General features: G+C 43.0%; 1 protein-coding gene across 3 annotated transcripts in view; it reads right to left on the reverse strand.

Moving 5' to 3' along the window:
- Nucleotides 1-319: 319 nt before the first annotated feature.
- dgkh (diacylglycerol kinase, eta) overlaps nucleotides 320-17,957 on the reverse strand; it is a 64,860-nt gene continuing 47,222 nt past the window's right edge. Inside the window, exons 16-30 of one of the 3 annotated variants that reach the window (XM_033987344.2) lie at nucleotides 17,254-17,385; nucleotides 14,715-14,849; nucleotides 14,377-14,494; nucleotides 14,177-14,287; nucleotides 11,405-11,501; nucleotides 11,227-11,334; nucleotides 7,449-7,562; nucleotides 6,895-7,029; nucleotides 4,553-4,713; nucleotides 4,146-4,251; nucleotides 3,301-3,393; nucleotides 3,098-3,217; nucleotides 2,140-2,245; nucleotides 990-1,120; nucleotides 320-486 (exon numbers count right to left, since the gene is read on the reverse strand). In XM_033987344.2, coding sequence (XP_033843235.1) covers nucleotides 400-486; nucleotides 990-1,120; nucleotides 2,140-2,245; nucleotides 3,098-3,217; nucleotides 3,301-3,393; nucleotides 4,146-4,251; nucleotides 4,553-4,713; nucleotides 6,895-7,029; nucleotides 7,449-7,562; nucleotides 11,227-11,334; nucleotides 11,405-11,501; nucleotides 14,177-14,287; nucleotides 14,377-14,494; nucleotides 14,715-14,849; nucleotides 17,254-17,385 — 1,754 coding nt within the window. In that variant the 3' untranslated portion in view covers nucleotides 320-399. Of the gene's footprint in view, nucleotides 487-989; nucleotides 1,121-2,139; nucleotides 2,268-3,097; nucleotides 3,218-3,300; nucleotides 3,394-4,145; nucleotides 4,252-4,552; nucleotides 4,714-6,894; nucleotides 7,030-7,448; nucleotides 7,563-11,226; nucleotides 11,335-11,404; nucleotides 11,502-14,176; nucleotides 14,288-14,376; nucleotides 14,495-14,714; nucleotides 14,850-17,253; nucleotides 17,386-17,957 lie in introns of all 3 variants that reach the window. The other 2 variants (XM_055230677.1, XM_055230676.1) reach the window with 2 other exon arrangements.

A 17,957-nucleotide genomic window follows, 5' to 3' on the forward strand; every position in this document is an offset into this window, starting at 1 on the left:
TTAATCGTATCGAGCAAGTGTAGCATGCAGCCCAACTGTGTCAGACAGCGCCCTCTAGTGGACAGCAGCACCGCGACCTGGACAGAAACGGAAAAAAAAAACGACTCCCGTGGGACGCTGCTGCGAGTCCTGCGTTCGCTACTGTCCGCTTCCGTGTGGTTTGTCGCGTAAATGGACCGTAAATGGCTTATTATACAGTATATTTGAAGCGCTAGAACTTTCTTTGACCGCACTGTTCCCGTTCGTTTTTTTGGCACCGAAGCACAAAAAAAAAACACGCAAAAATCGACGACTTTGTTCAGGGCTTCACGACAGCTGTCACCACGGGTCCTTCTGAGGTCGGTGTGGGGGTGGGTGGGTACGGGGAGCTCTCGGGCGCCCTCTGCTGGAGCTCACGTTTTAGAGGTCAATCATGGAGGCTTTGGCCAGGTCCTTAGTTCCCTGGAGAATTCTCTTCATATGACCCACTTTCGATATCCCCAGGTCCTATAAGTCAAACACAACACTTCAGGAACAAAGATAAAAACAACAACTGGTGCAAGAGAGGAGCATCCAAACGTGACACGGTGTGATGTGGACCAAGCTCGTTGTGCAAAGGTCGTTGTTTTTTTTGAGTTGAAGCTGTAGTTTTGATGAATTGTGTATGTTTTATTGGGATTGTTTTAACGTTTTCGCCAGTGTAAACAGGAGAACACTCTTCGTATGTGATTTAAACGTGTAAAACTCCAGCTTTTACGTCGTCACCTACCTGTGCTCGCTCTACCTCAACTACGAAACCTTCCCCCCCTTTTTTTGTTTTTGTTTTTAAATAAATCAGTGTTAGTAAATTCACCAAGCAGCAATAGAAACAGCCAAGCAGAGCAATGCAACACAAGAAGATTCAAAACACGCCATAGTCCTCGTGGGCGGAGCATGTTCAGACAGAGAAAAGTGATTGAAGGCTCACACGCTAACACGCTAACACGCTAACACGACAGCGGTGTCCGTACCTTTAGGTCCCGCCTCTCCAGGTGCAGCAGCTCGGACCCGCGGATGTCATGGCGAGTGAAGGTGTCTCTGTACTCCCCGAGGCTCAGCTGCTCCAGCCACACGCCCACCTCCTCCGTGCCCCATCTCTCCACTGCGTACGGACCGACACACACATACACACACACGAACACACACACGCAGACGCACAAACACAGACAGACACACGCAGACGCACACACACACAGGCAGACACACACAGACGCACACACACAGGCAGACACACACAGACGCACACACACACAGGCAGACACACACAGACGCACACACACACAGGCAGACACACACAGACGCACACACACACAGGCAGACACACACAGATGCACACACACAGACGCACAAACACAGACAGACACACACACAGACAAACACACACGCAGGCCCACACACATACATACAAGCAGACGCACACGCACGCACACACACACACATACATACATGCAAACACACACACGCACACACATATGCACGCAGACACACATGCATACGCACGCACACAAACACATACACACACGCCCGCAGACACACACAGACACACACACAGACACAGACACACACACAGACACACACAGGCACACAGACACACACAGACACACACAGACACACACAGGCACACACACACGCACACCCATTCACACACACACACACACACACACACACAGAGGGTAGAAAAGAGAGAGTCTCACACATCCACACTACACAGACAATATTTCCGCACACCCGACTGTGATAAATCAACACTGGAAAGTTTTCAGAAGGAACCAGAGGGAAAAGAGGGAAGCAGCACTGGCAGCAGCAGGACTTTGACAAGAGGTCAGAGGTCAGAGGTCATTCCAGGAAGGTTTAGGGCATGCTTACTGTCAACACATATCTGGACATACATAGAAAGTGGGAGGGGAGGCCAAGCCTGTGGTCTGCAGGACAAAACGCCCCAAATATATACGTTGTTTTTTTGTTTTTTTTAAAGTAATGGTCTAATTTTCACAACAATCTGGTGATCTGGTTTGTCTGGTAAAGCCGTAGAACACTGCACGATCTCAAAACCGTTTCCCTCCGTATGAGTCCCTGAGATACTGCGTTTCACCGTGTTGATCTATGTGAACGGAGCTGTACCTGACTGAGGGCTGGTCTTTTTGGCAGCTTTCTCCTTCTTGAACTTGGGCACTATCCGAAACATGCTGGAGCGGCTGTTCCTCTTGCAGTAACCCAGAGAGTGGTCCTGGTACATAAGCACAGTCAACCTTTAGCCTTTCATTTAGCTACTGCGCTCTGCCGTGACGCTTAAGCATAAGAAACAAGCATCTGTGTTTATATTTACAGCGTTTAAAACCACAGACTGTATAAAGAAGTGGACCGAGCGAGTTGGACGTCACCCACAGCGTTTGGTCGACAGTCAAATGAAGCTAATCGAGGCTAGCGGTTATAGCGGCTAATTTGGAGCGGAGTTTCACATTTGGAATAACAACTGCGAGTATCATAGCAACCAAAGAGCCAATCCGAAGCGAGGTTGCTGAAGGTAACGCTCCTTATCGCCTGCACCGCTGGTTTAGCAAGGAGCAGGCAGCTTAGCAACACTGTCAATCAAACCTGTTGCTAACGCTAACAGGAGCAACATCGGGGAAAGAAGGTGCCTGATTTGTCTGTTATTAATGTTCGTATCTTGATTTACAGACGCAAAAGCGAAAATAAAACCCCCAGGATCACGTAGAGCGGGTTAATACGAACATTTTAAGACCAAAATGACGAATCTGACAGCGGCAGTTACAGAGAGAGACGACATGGTTTTTCAATAGAAAGTGAATTGGAGGCAGAGTCGATGAAGCCGGAAGCGCGCACATGCTCACTTCCTGTAGCGATGTCCATTTATATATACAGTCTATGGGGAAAAAAATAATTAGAAATAAATATAAGTCTGTATTTTTGATGTTCAGGAACCGGAAGCGCGCCCATGATCACTTCCTGTTTCGAACGCGGAGGCTAGCAGGTTAGCTACGTCCATTTATATATACAGTCTATGCTCAAAACACACTTCAGTCACTTTTTAAATCACGTTTGCGCATCGTCTATTTACCTCTTCATCGTTTGGCTGCAGGATGTGGTAGAGCCAAGGAATCTCCCCGAGCTTCCCCATCTCCAGCTCCACGCTCTGGAGGGCGTTGGACAGCTGCTCCTCTTCGGGCGGCTCCAGTTGCTGTTAGCGCAAAGTCACACGTGTTAGTCTATCACGGGGTTAACGCGAGTACGACGTGGAGCCGTGCCGGCGCGGTAACGTACCAGAGAGACGCGGCCCACGAGGAGGGATTCGGTCTCGTTGTACAGAGCTTTGACGGTGCTGGCGACCTCGATAGCCGTGTTTCTGGTGAGACTCTGCGGACAGAAATATATTTATATTATTTTTATTATTTATATATTTATATTATACATTTAGAACAACTCCAGCTGAACAAAGAGCATCATATAAAAGTCAACAAAGACAAACAGAACAGAGGAAAAGAAATATCAAAAGCAATATTAGTTCAGTCAGTCAGTGTACTGTGTTATAAAGTACTGTTGTGTGTGTGCGTGTGTGGTTCTGATGCTTCTCTGTGTGTATGTTTATGTGCATGTGTGTGTATGTGTGTGCGCGTGTGGGGGTGGGTGTGCATGTGTATGTGTGTATGCATGTGTGTATATGTGTGTGAGTATGTATATGTGTGTATATGTGTGTGCGCATGTGTGTGCTTGTGTGTCTATGTGCATGTGTGTATGTGTGTGCATGTACATGTGTGTGTATATGTGTGTGTGTGTCCTTCTCATCCTCCTGTGTGTGTGTGCGTGTGTGTATGTATGCATGTGTGTGTATTTGTGTATGTGTGTATGTGTGTGTGTGTGTGTGTGTATGTGTCCTTCTCATCCTCCTGTGTGTATGTGTGTGTGTGGTTCTAATGCTTGTGTGTATGTGTGTATGTGCGTGTGTGTATGTGTGCGTGTGTGTATGTGTGCGTGTGTGTGTATTTGTGTATTTGCTCCCAACAGAATTTTAAAAACACAAATCTAATCAGAATCGCAGCACTTGAAACATCATATTCGTTTTGTTCTTGTGTTTTTGTTGTGGCTGCCGAGCGTAAACACGAACCAACCTCTGGAAACTTGGGGTGAGTTTTGTTGATGGCGTGAGACGCTGCGTTGACGGCGTGCGCCAGCTCCTGCTCCAGAAGACCGTTGGTTTTGGCAGCTTCACAAATCCTACAGATGCAAACAAAACTCCGGTCAGTTTCGCTTCAAAAATCACATAGATTTACTTAACATTTCTGCTGAAAGTTCCACCACCTGCTTATCTCCATGGAAACGCTACTGCTGCAGGAATCTCCCACCGTACGGCATTAAGTTAGACCTGTTCTATAAAATGGACGTTTCAGATTTTTAGCCACGTTTAAGTCGTTTATCCTCGTGGAGTTGTATTTGGAGTGATTCATGTTTGATAAATGACCTCCTTCACTAGAAAAGTTACACAGTGGACCTTTAAATCAAGTGCGGCGTGCGTTACCTGGTGATGAGCTCCTCTGCCGCTCGGGCGCACATCTGCACAAGTCCCGCCTCTTCTTCCGTCGCCAAATCCACCGACTGTTGCGGGTAAAGGTGAGGTCTCAGCGGGGGCTTATCGTATTTCAGCTTATCCTCCCAGGACTTCAGCGTGTTCTCAAACGCCTGGATTCAAAGAGCAACACGCCATTAAACACGCTCTCGTTTACAAAGTTTATGCACGTATCTGTCGACCTTATCCAGCCCCGCCCACTTTTGGTTACAAGGGAATCCCGTTCTCGTCGATGGTGAGTTTGAGAGAAGTTTTGCCGCAAAAATTTGATATAAATTGGTGTTGATTTATGTAAAATGTTCTACACGGCCTGGCCAAAAAAAAAGTCGCCACCTGGATTTAAGTAAGAAAATACGTTGGAGAGAAAGAGAGAGGGAGGAGAAGAGAGAGGGAGGAGAAGATAGAGGAAGGGAGGCTGAGAGGGAGAGAGGGGGGGAGAGAAAACACAGAGACAAGAGAGCGAGAGAGAGAGGGAGAGAGAGAAGAAGGGAGTGAAAGGGAGGCTGAGAGGGAGAGAGGGGGAGAGAGAGAAAACACAGAGACAGAGAGCGAGAGAGAGAGGGAGGGAGAGAGAGAGAGAGAGGGCGAGAAAGGGAGGCTGAGAGGGAGAGGGGGAGAGAGAGAAAACACAGAGACAGAGAGAGGGAGAGAGAAGAAGGGAGAAAAAGGGAGGCTGAGAGAGAGAAGGAAATAGAAGCAGAGAGAGGGAGAAACAGAAAGAGAGAGACAAAGATGCACAGAGAAAGAGAGAAAGCAGAGAGAGGGAGAAACAGATGCAGAGAGAGAGAAAGAGGGAGAGGGAGGGAGAAAGAGAAGCAGAGAGAGGAAGAAGCAGATGCAGAGAGAGAGAAAGCAGAGAGAAAGAAGGAGGGAGGGAGAAAGAGAAGCAGAGAGAGGGAGAAGCAGAAAGAGAGAGACAGAGAGAGAGAGACAGAGAGATGCACAGAGAGAGAGGAAGAGAGAGGGAGGGAGGCAGAGAGAGAGAGAAATAGAAGCAGAGAGAGGGAGAAGCAGAAAGAGAGAGACAGAGACGTCATTTTCACACATGGATCGTCCACCACAGAGTCCAGACCTTAACCCCATTGAGAATCTTTGGGATGAGCTGGAGAAGCTTTGAGCAGCGTCAGACTCGACCAGCATCAATGTGAGATCAGGGGGAGAGATTAATGCAACACTGGATGGAAATAAATATTGTGACGTTGCAGAAGCGAAATCAAAACAATGCTACAGTGAATATGTGACGTAATCAAAGCTAAAGACGATCCAACATGTGACCTTTTTTTTTTTTGGTGGTGGTGACTTTTTTTTTGGCCAGGCCGTGTATTTTATGTTGTTTTTTTACCTTTTGCATGTGAAGCGCTTTGTGACCTTCTAGTTCTATATAAATAAACTTTACTTACTAACCCAGCACTTAGTTGAGATTTTAAAAGGGTCTTAATCTATTTTGGGTCTTGATTAAGGGTCTGAATCTGTTTTTTTGTTGTTGTTTTTTTTTAGGTTTTCTTGCTTTTTGAGATTTTCCTCGCCAAAAGGAGGGTTTAAGGACAGGAGATATTCTGGGACAGTTGTCCATTTGCTTGTTTTCTGTTCATTAATTCGATGGAAATAAATCTTGTGACGTTGCAGAAGCAAAATCGAAACAACGCCACAGCGAATATGAGCTGTAATCAAAGCTAAACGCAGAACAACCAAATATGTGTGACCTTTTTTGGGTGGTGACTTTTTTTTTGACCAGGTCTGGTTCATTGCAAAAGGAAAATAAACTCTGTCAATTAAATAAAACGTTAGTGAAGACTACACTGAAACCTAAAACAGCTATGGTTCACAGTTTGTGTTTGTAGGCTGCATAGTCATTCAAACCCCTAATGAGTGATTTCACACCTATTAGCATCCAGGCTAGCTCTATTGTTTTCTTCGTCACTCTTCCACACTTAAAGTATCACAACAGACCTAGCTAACAAACAGAAACTGTAAACAATATTTGTTTTGAGTTTCAGTGTCGTTAGCTCCTCCCTTCAGACAGATATAAGGCAGTGTCCAGTGTAATCTGACCAGAACTGAAGAAGCGACTTGGACGAGGAAGCGAAATGTCTTCACTTTTACAACGTTTTGTCCAGTTTCCAACAATTCACCACCTCACTGATCCTCTGGAGGCTTTAAAACGGCTCTGTGGTCCATTGAGAACTTATTTACTGTCAAAATCGCCAGCCTCGTGCAAAATAACACAGCCCGAATGACGACGGCGGCGCCCACGGCAACGTCCGGAACGAGGATGAACAGGATGAGTCATTTACCCGGTCTCTGGTGAGCATCTGAGCGCGGTTCTTGTGCTGGATTTTGATGACCCCCGGAGGCTGGATCCAGGCCTCTCCGTCCACCTGAATGGGAACACCCTCGTCTCCAAGGATGGTGATCTTTACAGTTCGACACTAGAACAACAACAACAACAAAAAAAAACAGTCACACGTCAATATCAAGTGGTAACGATGGATTTTAGATTCTAGCGATGTGGTTAGCGAGGCCCCCCGTTTCTGTTTAAGGAAGGATTGTCTTTCCAAACTAAATTAGCTTCTTTAACTCCCGTCTCAAACCATTTATTTTCTCTGACAAAGATCTGAACTTCACTATGTTCAAAGGAGTGGTTCGTGTTTTTGAGATAGAGGTGCACAGCAGACTGGGGTCCTGAGCTGCTCTCACGCCGGTGTTGGTACGTTTTCTGTTTAGTTTCTCCGATTTAAACTTAATCTTTTATATGGATCAGACCTGGACGACTGAGGGATTACAGACAGAGAGGTTGGCTAGCAGGTTAGCTTTGTCGTTTTATATATATACGGTCTATGGTCCAAACCTGTGCGATGCGATGGTGCTGTAGCTTGATGACTCTGGACACAGCCATCTGCATGCTCCCAAACACAGCCACGACTTCAAGAATTTTATCGTCGAAGGATGGAGCACAGAATATCTACAAGGAAACACGAAGAAACACAGAATTTTACTATTTAATATTAATTATAGTATATTACATAAACACGACAAACCTATCTGCAGTCCTAACTAAAACATATATGGTTATAATTGGTTAATCACATTTTTATATATCCCTTTTTGACTTTCAAGACACTCAAAGCACTGGAATCGCACCGCCAACCTGTGGTGTTTATGTCGAGAGCGGGATTCGAACCTCTAACCTTCGGATCAGTGGACAAAGGCTCTGCCAATTGAGCCACTGTCGCCTAAATGTGTGATCAGTTTTTATCTGGTGAGATCAAATGTGAGAGTGTTGTTCTGAGTAGAGCCACTAGAGGGAGACAAATGAAAACCTATTGGTAAGTGTGGAATTGCTTAGTTGTGTAGGTTCCACAGCAAAAAAAGAGAATAAAAAAAATAATTAATAATGAATAAAAAATAATAAATAAATAAATAAATAAAATAAAATAAAATAAAATAAAATAAAATAAAATAAAATAAAATAAAACTAAATAAATAAAAATAATTCTGTAAACCAGGGGTGTCCAAACTTTCCTCATTAAGGGCCACATACAGAATCACAGACAAAGCTGAGGGTCGATAGAGGGCCATGTATTGATCGCCAATCTGTGTTATTATTACAAGTTAAACTGGATCGCTAGACCTTTATTCACGCTCACATCCTCAGTGGGACACATTAAATATTTGATGTGGGCTTGTTAAAGTGAATTTTCAGAAATGTGCAGTAAAAAGTACAGTTTAAAGTAACATGGGCCAATTCACCTGGAACCTTGAAGGCCAAGAAAAATTGGTCTGAAGGCCGCATTTGGCCCCCGGGCCACAGTTTGGGCATGCCTGCTGTAAACTATTAACTTTTTGGCTAATGCTAAAGCAGCTGTGTGTTTTATTCCAATAAATAACAGTGTTGTGCCAAAAAGGGCTGATAATATGCACTCCCAGATAAAAGTCTGGACACGCCGTCTCTTCAATGTTTTTTTTCTTTACTTTTACTACTTTCTACTTACTACAAACAGAGGACATCAGATACATGAAGTAACATATGTGGGGATATGTAGTAAAGAAAAAAGCATTGAACATAATAATATAATAATAATATAATAAAGTTTATATTCAAATCCTCAAAGTATCCACCCTTCTGCTTTGTTGAAAAATATTTAGTAGAGGTATTTCACTTTTTTCTTTACTACATCAGTACATATATGTTACTTCATAAATCTTTACACACGTGTGGAGCAGGTGAAAATAACAAAAGTATAAACGGGTAAAGTGAGTGAACTTGTTTAATGTTTTGTATCTGCTCATGAGTAAATTTAACTAAATGTCCTCTCCCTGATGTACCGTCCCTTCTGACAGTTACGTAACAACGAACGCACATCCAGTGTTTGTGTGTCCAAGGATAACCTCTGGATCACTGTGTGTGTGTGTGTGAGTGTGTGTGTGTGTGTGTGAGTGAGTGTGTGTCCCTGGGCGGTCCTTGTGCTCTGAGCCTTGAACAAACACACACACACATTTCTCCATGCGTGCCTCCCCCTGCACCTCAAGGCCAGCGAGGTCAGGGGACTCCCTAAAAGTTCTGCGTTTCGTCCGGGGGCGGGACTTAACATTCTATTGCAACCATGGTAACAAACTTTTAAAGGTCCTATATTACGCAAAATTGACTCATGTGAGCGTTAAGTCATGTTCTAATGCAGTTAACGCATCAAAAACAGACCTGGAGTTGTGTTTTGTTTCATTCGCACATGTTTGAGTAACACTTTGTTATTAGTCTGTAACATCTCCAAAGCTCAAAACGCTCTGTTCCACCTTGTGATGTCATCAAGTGGTAGTTTTCAACTTAACAGCTCCTTTTACCTTTAGTTCAGTAGTAGATTGGCAATTCCAGATTAGCTGAAATGATCCAAATGATTCTAGTGAAAGTGTGTGGAGTTTAAAAACACAGTGGAGCACTTCCTGTATCACCACATGATGACATCACAAGAGTGTTTATGATGAGGAAACACCTTTATACACTGTTTGTGATGAGGAAACGCCTTTATACACAGTTTATGATGAGGGAACGCCTTTATACACAGTTTGTGACAAGGGAACGCCTTTATACACTGTTTGTGATGAGGGAACACCTTTATACACTGTTCATGATGAGGGAACGCCTTTATACACTGTTTGTGACAAGGGAACGACTTTATACACTGTTTATGACGAGGGAACGCCTTTATACACTGTTCGTGACGAGGGAATGCCTTTATACACTGTTTGAGGGAACGCCTTTATACACTGTTTGGGACGAGGAAACGCCTTTATACACAGTTTATGATGAGGGAACGCCTTTATACACTGTGACGAGGGAACGCCTTTATACACTGTGACGAGGGAACGCCTTTATACACTGTGACGAGGGAACGCCTTTATACGCTGTTTATGACGAGGGAACGCCTTTATACACTGTTTGTGACGAGGGAACGCCTTTATACACTGTTTGTGACGAGGAAACGCCTTTATACACTGTTTATGATGAGGGAACGCCTTTATACACTGTTTGTGATGAGGGAACGCCTTTATACACTGTTTGTGACGAGGGAACGCCTTTATACACTGTTTGTGACGAGGGAACGCCTTTATACACTGTTTGAGGGAACGCCTTTATACACTGTTTGTGACGAGGGAACACCTTTATACACTGTTTATGACGAGGGAACGCCTTTATATACTGTTTATGATGAGGGAACGCCTTTATACACAGTTTGTGACGAGGGAACGCCTTTATACACTGTTTGTGACGAGGGAATGCCTTTATACACTGTTTGAGGGAACGCCTTTATACACTGTTTATGACGAGGGAACGCCTTTATACACTGTTTATGAAAAGGGAACACCTTTATACACTGTTTGTGACGAGGGAACGCCTTTATACACAGTTTGTGACGAGGGAACGCCTTTATACACTGTTTGAGGGAACGCCTTTATACACTGTTCATGACGAGGGAACGCCTTTATACACTGTTTATGACGAGGGAACACCTTTATACACTGTTTGAGGGAACGCCTTTATACACTGTTTATGACGAGGGAACGCCTTTATACACTGTTTATGACGAGGGAACACCTTTATACACTGTTTGAGGGAACGCCTTTATACACTGTTCGTGAAGAGGGAACGCCTTTATACACTGTTTAAAAACTAAGTGGAATTTTACATGCACGGACCGGGCTTTTTTCCAACCCATATTTCTGATTATCTATGACCGGCCACAAAACAGAATCTACTTATTCAACCCGCCCTGACCTGCACCCGCAATCATTAAATACAATACAAAAACATCAATAAATGCAGCTTTACTTTAGCGAAAAACGTACTTGAAAACAGACACAACGAGAGTGAATCTGTCAGTGAGATGAACCCGCTGCAGTCTTTCAAAACAAAAACAACACCTCGTTTTCCGTCTTCAAATGCCGCATGGGTGACGTGTAATGTTGCTCAAAGGGGGCGGGCCAAGGTGGCGTCAGGTTATAGGTTAACTGCGGCGGTTACGTGCTTAAGTAAACTTTATCATTAAACATAATCAAACAGTTAGCTTGTTTTAAAATATTTTATAGGCTAAAGTGATAACAGTATACACATTTTTCATCCGAGTACTCACATCGTCCTCTTTGGTGCCTCCCCAGAAGTTGGTCCCTCCGGCGTAACTCGGAATGTTTAACACGGCGATGCCCTGTAAGCTCGGCAGGGGGATGTACTGCCCGTCACACTACAACAACAATAACAACAGTTACATTTATTTTACGTTACAGAACAAACAAAACACTTTATTTACTCACCTCCAGTTGAACTTTCTGCTCCAGGTTTTTGTAGGTTCTTTGGAGAAGTTCCTTGGTGCCCAAAACGCCATACCACATCATGTTCTTTGTGCGACTCCTGCGTTAGAGACGAGATCAGACGTAAACAGACTGGAGCTCGATAAGACGAGGACATAAGACGAGGACATAAGACGAGGACATAAGACGAGGACATAAGACGAGGACATAAGACGAGGACAGTTTATTTATAAAGGACAACTGAGACGCAAAGTTTAAGATTAAAGTGAAAATAAAACTGAAACGATGAGTCTCCTATGTTTAGTCCTGAGTCTGGAGCAGCAGGAGGCCGGGACTAAACCAGGACTTAAACAGAACTAAACCAGGACTAAACCAGGACTAAAGCAGGACTTAAACAGAACTAAACCAGGACTAAACATGGACTAAAGCAGGACTAAAGCAGGACTTAAACAGAACTAAACCAGGACTAAACCAGGACTAAAGCAGGACTTAAACAGAACTAAACCAGGACTAAACCAGGGCTAAACCAGGACTAAACCAGGGCTAAACATGGACTAAAGCTGGACTAAAGCAGGACTAAAGCAGGACTAAACATGGACTAAACATGGACTAAAGCAGGACTTAAACAGAACTAAACCAGGACTAAACCAGGACTAAAGCAGGACTTAAACAGAACTAAACCAGGACTAAACCAGGGCTAAACCAGGACTAAACCAGGGCTAAACATGGACTAAAGCTGGACTAAAGCAGGACTAAAGCAGGACTAAAGCAGGACTTAAACAGAACTAAACCAGGACTAAACCAGGGCTAAACATGGACTAAAGCTGGACTAAAGCAGGACTAAAGCAGGACTAAAGCAGGACTTAAACAGAACTAAACCAGGACTAAACCAGGACTAAAGCAGGACTTAAACAGAACTAAACCAGGACTAAACATGGACTAAAGCAGGAATTAAACAGAACTAAACCAGGACTAAACCAGGGCTAAACCAGGACTAAAGATGGACTAAAGCAGGACTAAAGCAGGACTAAAGCAGGACTAAAGCAGGACTTAAACAGAACTAAACCAGGACTAAACCAGGACTAAACCAGGACTAAACCAGGACTAAAGCAGGACTAAACATGGACTAAACCAGGGCTAAACATGGACTAAAGCAGGACTAAAGCAGGACTAAAGCAGGACTTAAACAGAACTAAACCAGGACTAAACCAGGGCTAAACCAGGACTAAAGCAGGACTAAACATGGACTAAACCAGGGCTAAACATGGACTAAAGCTGGACTAAAGCAGGACTAAAGCAGGACTAAAGCAGGACTTAAACAGAACTAAACCAGGACTAAACCAGGACTAAACCAGGACTAAAGCAGGACTAAACATGGACTAAACCAGGGCTAAACATGGACTAAAGCTGGACTAAAGCAGGACTAAAGCAGGACTAAAGCAGGACTTAAACAGAACTAAACCAGGACTAAACCAGGACTAAAGCAGGACTTAAACAGAACTAAACCAGGACTAAACATGGACTAAAGCAGGAATTAAACAGAACTAAACCAGGACTAAACCAGGGCTAAACCAGGACTAAAGATGGACTAAAGCAGGACTAAACCAGGACTAAAGCAGGACTATGGGACAGTTACATAATTATTAAACTAGAGCGAGAGTCGTATTAAGTGATTTATTAGACTTTCTTAAAGTGTCACATTTACAGTGAGTGTCCAGCGGGGGGCAGGAGAGGTCACAGGGCAGGTTAAAAACTTCGAAAGAGTTTAGACTTTATGATTTATCTTTAATGATTGACATTTACAACTGTAGTAGAACTAATTTGTTTGGAAGGAGCAAAAAGAGAGAAAAGAGAGAGAAAAGACTATATTTAAAAAAGAAATGAAAGGAAAAAACCTAATCTGACTAAATTATTTTTTCCCTTCTTTCTAAACCTTCTGCAAACCTCTTACTTCTTTAGTGTTTTTTTCTGTTTCATTACTTACCTACACACACACTCACAACACACACACACTTACAACACACTCGTACACGCACGCGCACTCTCACGTACACAACACACTCGCACACACACTTAAAGCACACTTGCACACGCAGACACACACCCACACACTTACAACACAATCGTACACAGACACACTCTCACGCACGCACACACTTACAACACACTCGCACACGCATACACACACACACGTACAACACATGCACACACACCCCCACATGCAGACACACACACACACACATACAACACACATGCAAACACGCCCCAACGCACACACACTTACAACACACATGCAAACACACACACAAACGCACACACACTTACAACACACATGCAAACACACACACAAACGCACACACACTTACAACACACATGCAAACACACACACAAACGCACACACACTTACAACACACATGCAAACACACACAAACGCACACACACTTACAACACACATGCAAACACACACACAAATGCACACACACTTACAACACACATACAAACGCACACACACTTACAACACACACACACACAAACGCACACACACTTACACTCCCATATAAGTCAAGTCAAAAAGTCTGATGTCTTTTATTGTCTCTAATATCACAAAAAAACAACAAAAACAAAAACAAAGAACTCATTTGTTTTTGAAAATAATTGTTCCATTTTGCTACGGAAACGAGTCACAGGACAGAAAAAGTCGTTCCGCTCCCCAAACGTCAAACACACACTTAAAGTCACGTCGTTAAAGTGAAAATCAAACCCTGCGTCTCTCACCTGCATTTCTCTGGATGCTCCTCCCTCTTATTGTTAAACTCTAAGGAAATCTTGGCGTCCAAACCGATCCCAAAGTAGTTGTTCATGACGCACTTTTCCATGTAGCCCTCTCTGGAAAAAAAAAAAACACAAAAGTTTCATAACATTTTCGCAGGATTTTCGACGCAAAACTAGAGCCGTGTTCGGGAGCGGAGTCGTACAGTGAGTCCAGGTCGGGGTCGATGAAGGGAGTGGCGCCGAACGGGTCGATGTTCGCCAGCAGCATCTTACTAATGATGGAGCTCCCGGCGATGGAGGCGGCCAGACCAGCGCGCAGGCCTGTACACACACAAACAAACGCACAAACGCACACACAGGTCACATGCATGGCTAATCATCTCATTATACACCAGTGTTGAGTGTTTGTATTTGTACAGTGGGGAAATTCCTCTGTATTAACCATAGACTGTACACAAACCAAGCAGTGTGTTTGTGTTTGTGTGTGTCTGTGTGTGTTTGTGTGTGTCTGTGTGTGTCTGTGTGTGTCTGTGTGTGTTACCTGGGCAGATGATGCGTGTGTTGAGCACTGGGAGGTTCTCTTTGCTGGTGGTGAAGGGGGTGATGGTGAAGGACTGGTACGACTGCGTGCTGCGACTGACTTTACGCTCTGTGGGGGAACACGGGCTCTTGGCAGCTGCACACACACAAAAAAAAACCAACACACACTTTCTATGTTAAGTATTGTTGTATTTGTAATATAAGTGTATTTAGATAAATAGTTTCATGCTACGTGGCACCACTTTTTACAGTACAGATTCTTTAAACCTTCCTCGGGATTTGGAGGATTCATTTATTCATTCCTCTTTTGTGACTTTTCATCTCTATGAGCTCTTTCCTCTTTTTCTAATTATTTTTAGTAATGTATTTTTATTTGTATGACTTTTTTCTTTCTATTTTCCTGTTATTAATTCATATTTTTTGTTTATCCACTATTATTATTATTATTACTATCATTATTATTATTATTATTATTATTATTATTATTATTATTATTATTATTATCACCATCATCATCATTATTATTATTATTATTACTATTATTATTATTATTATTATTATTATTATTACTATTATTATTATTAGTAGTAGTAGTAGTAGTAGTAGTAGTATTATTATCATTATTATTATTATTATTATTATTATCATCATTATTATTATCATCATCATCATCATCATCATCATCATCATTATTATTATTATTATGTTATTTTATTTATTTTTTAAATATTTTTTTTTAATTTTGTCTTATCATTTTAATATGTTTGGCCAGTGGGTGGACGTTGACATTCAGACGTGTCCTTTGTGATATTGTGTCGTCATTGTGTCGTCATTGTGTCGTCATTGTGTTATTTCATATAGTTCACTCTCTCTGGTAATGTTAAAAATATTCAATAAACAAAGTTGGGGAAACAAAAGTATAAGTACAAGTATTAGTATCTCCTTTCATAGGAGAGTTTAACTCCAAAAACTCAGGACTAATGTGTCGTCTGTGACTTGCAGTACCACACACAGACATTAGGTGGCGCTTTCACGTAGCACAGGTGTTATTTCACAGTTGCAGCGAACCCACCGTAACACAAGAAGAACGCGGTTTTTCAAAGAGTCCATGAGTCCAGAGGCGGAACGCAATGAAGTAAAAGTTTTAAAGTACTGCACTGAAGTATATGTTTGAGGTATCTGTACTTCAGCTGCAAATTTAAAGTACTTTTACTTCAGTACATTTGAGAGCAGTATCTGTACTTTCTACTCTGCTACGTTTTTTGAACAGGACTGAAAAGATAAGTATTTTTTATTATTGTGTGAGACGTGCTAAAAAAATCTGAGGGTTTATTTTTAACACTTTAATAATTTGAACAAAACAAAAATATACAAATAAAAACAGATTCAGCTCAAACGTTTATCAAAATCACCACATTTGAAGCTTTATTAGTCTCAAAATCAGCGTCAAACACTTTAACTTTTTACATTTTTAAACAGGCACTTTAATACTTTTACTTAAGTAGATTTCTTCATGCGATACTTTTACTTTTACTTTGGTATTTGTACTTTTACTTAACAAAACTGAGTACTTCTTGCGCCACAACATCAGTTTTGATCATTTGCTTAACCCTGATTTTGTACAACTTTGCAACAAAAACTTAAAAATTACTTTACGGATAAAACACGGACACTACTTTGCCCACTGGTGTGAAGGTTGCCGGTTCGAATCCCATTTTAATCCCACCGGGCAAGACGCTTAACCCTTCACCCGTCTCTTCCGTGTGTGTGAAAGTGTGAGTGAAAGTGTGAGTCGTTCCTCGATGTAAAGACTCTATATATATAAACGTGACCATTTACCGTCCGCCGTTTATCTAATGACGGGGGGGAAGAGCGATTCACGAGCGGGTCAGGAAAGAGCGAGGAAACGGAGGACGCTCCGCAGACGACCTGAAGCGATACCCCCCTGGCTTTTCCTAACAGCCTGGAAAATGCATGGAAGGAAGCTGCCCCATGATAAACAGGAAGATTTCTGCTCCTAAGACAATAATACATCCTGGAACTTAAAGCACAATCAAACTCGCTAAGTCGCTCCCGCACTTCACTTTACACACTTTACTCGCTTTACTCTGTGCGGCTGTTTTGGGAATAACGCTGCTTTCTTTCTGCTGAGTTTATTTATGACAGGAAACATGATTTGCGTCAGAACGGCACTTTTTTTTTTCCATTCCCGGTTGTGTTTGCGGTGATTATATCGACCACAAGGGGGCGACTTTTTAGCCCTTTACGGCTTAACTATTCCTTGACCTCGCATGAACGCTGGGAAAACGAAAGTGTGGCGGTATGTGCGTTAGATATAAAAGGTTAGCCGGCATCGCAGGGCTAATTAATTAGACGTTAAGCGCTTGAAAACAATGCCAGCTGGAGATGTGCGGAGATCAGGCAGATGAGGATGGGAAGGTTAAACGCTTTGGACGCAACCCAGGATGGAAATAGTTTGTGTCGGGGGCCAAGTTGGTAAAAGGGATTGTAAACAGGTCGCGTAACAGACACAGACTTACACGGCAACAGCTCCAGCTCCTTCGTGTCTTCGTCTTTTTCACTGTCGCGACTCTCCTCCTCGCTGTCCTTTCTGAACTCCAGCGGGGACGTGAGCTCGGCGTCCTCGCTGTGGGCGTTCTGCTCGTCCACCACTGCGAAAAGAGGAGATACATATACATATACAGTTACGTTTCTGGGTTTTTTTGAGGTGGTATTGACGCAGAGGAAGAGCGCGGACATCTTTATCTCAAACTGACTAATCACTGCTTTGAGGAAAATGAGGTTCAGGTCAGAAGAAATGGTTTGAGAAGGAAGTTAAAAAGGCCAGAAACTGAAAACAAACAGGTGTGTTAGCTTAAGCGACGTTAGCTCCTCCCTTCAGACAGATGCAAGTAGTAATCTGACCAGACGAGCAGCCAAACGTCTTCACCCCTGCAACTTTTTGTCCAATTAACAGATTTGAACTGTTCTTTTTACTAAGGATCAGACCTGAAGGACTGAGGGATCACACAGACTTAGATCAGCTGAGGTTTCCATGTCCAGATGTGAACCCAGGCTCGGTCAGGAACAGGGACGCCCTGATCTGACGCTGCTGTTGGATATAGGCGTCAACACTGAATATTTAGCTGGATTAGATATCAGTTTCCAAGTATTAGTTCAGCCGATATCCCGGTCGGACGTTTAAACTGATGTAATAAGACTATTTACTGTTCATAACTGGCTC

Source organism: Periophthalmus magnuspinnatus, chromosome 21 (genome assembly GCF_009829125.3).
Source record: "Periophthalmus magnuspinnatus isolate fPerMag1 chromosome 21, fPerMag1.2.pri, whole genome shotgun sequence".
In the NCBI taxonomy this organism is placed as follows: Eukaryota; Metazoa; Chordata; class Actinopteri; order Gobiiformes; family Gobiidae; genus Periophthalmus; species Periophthalmus magnuspinnatus.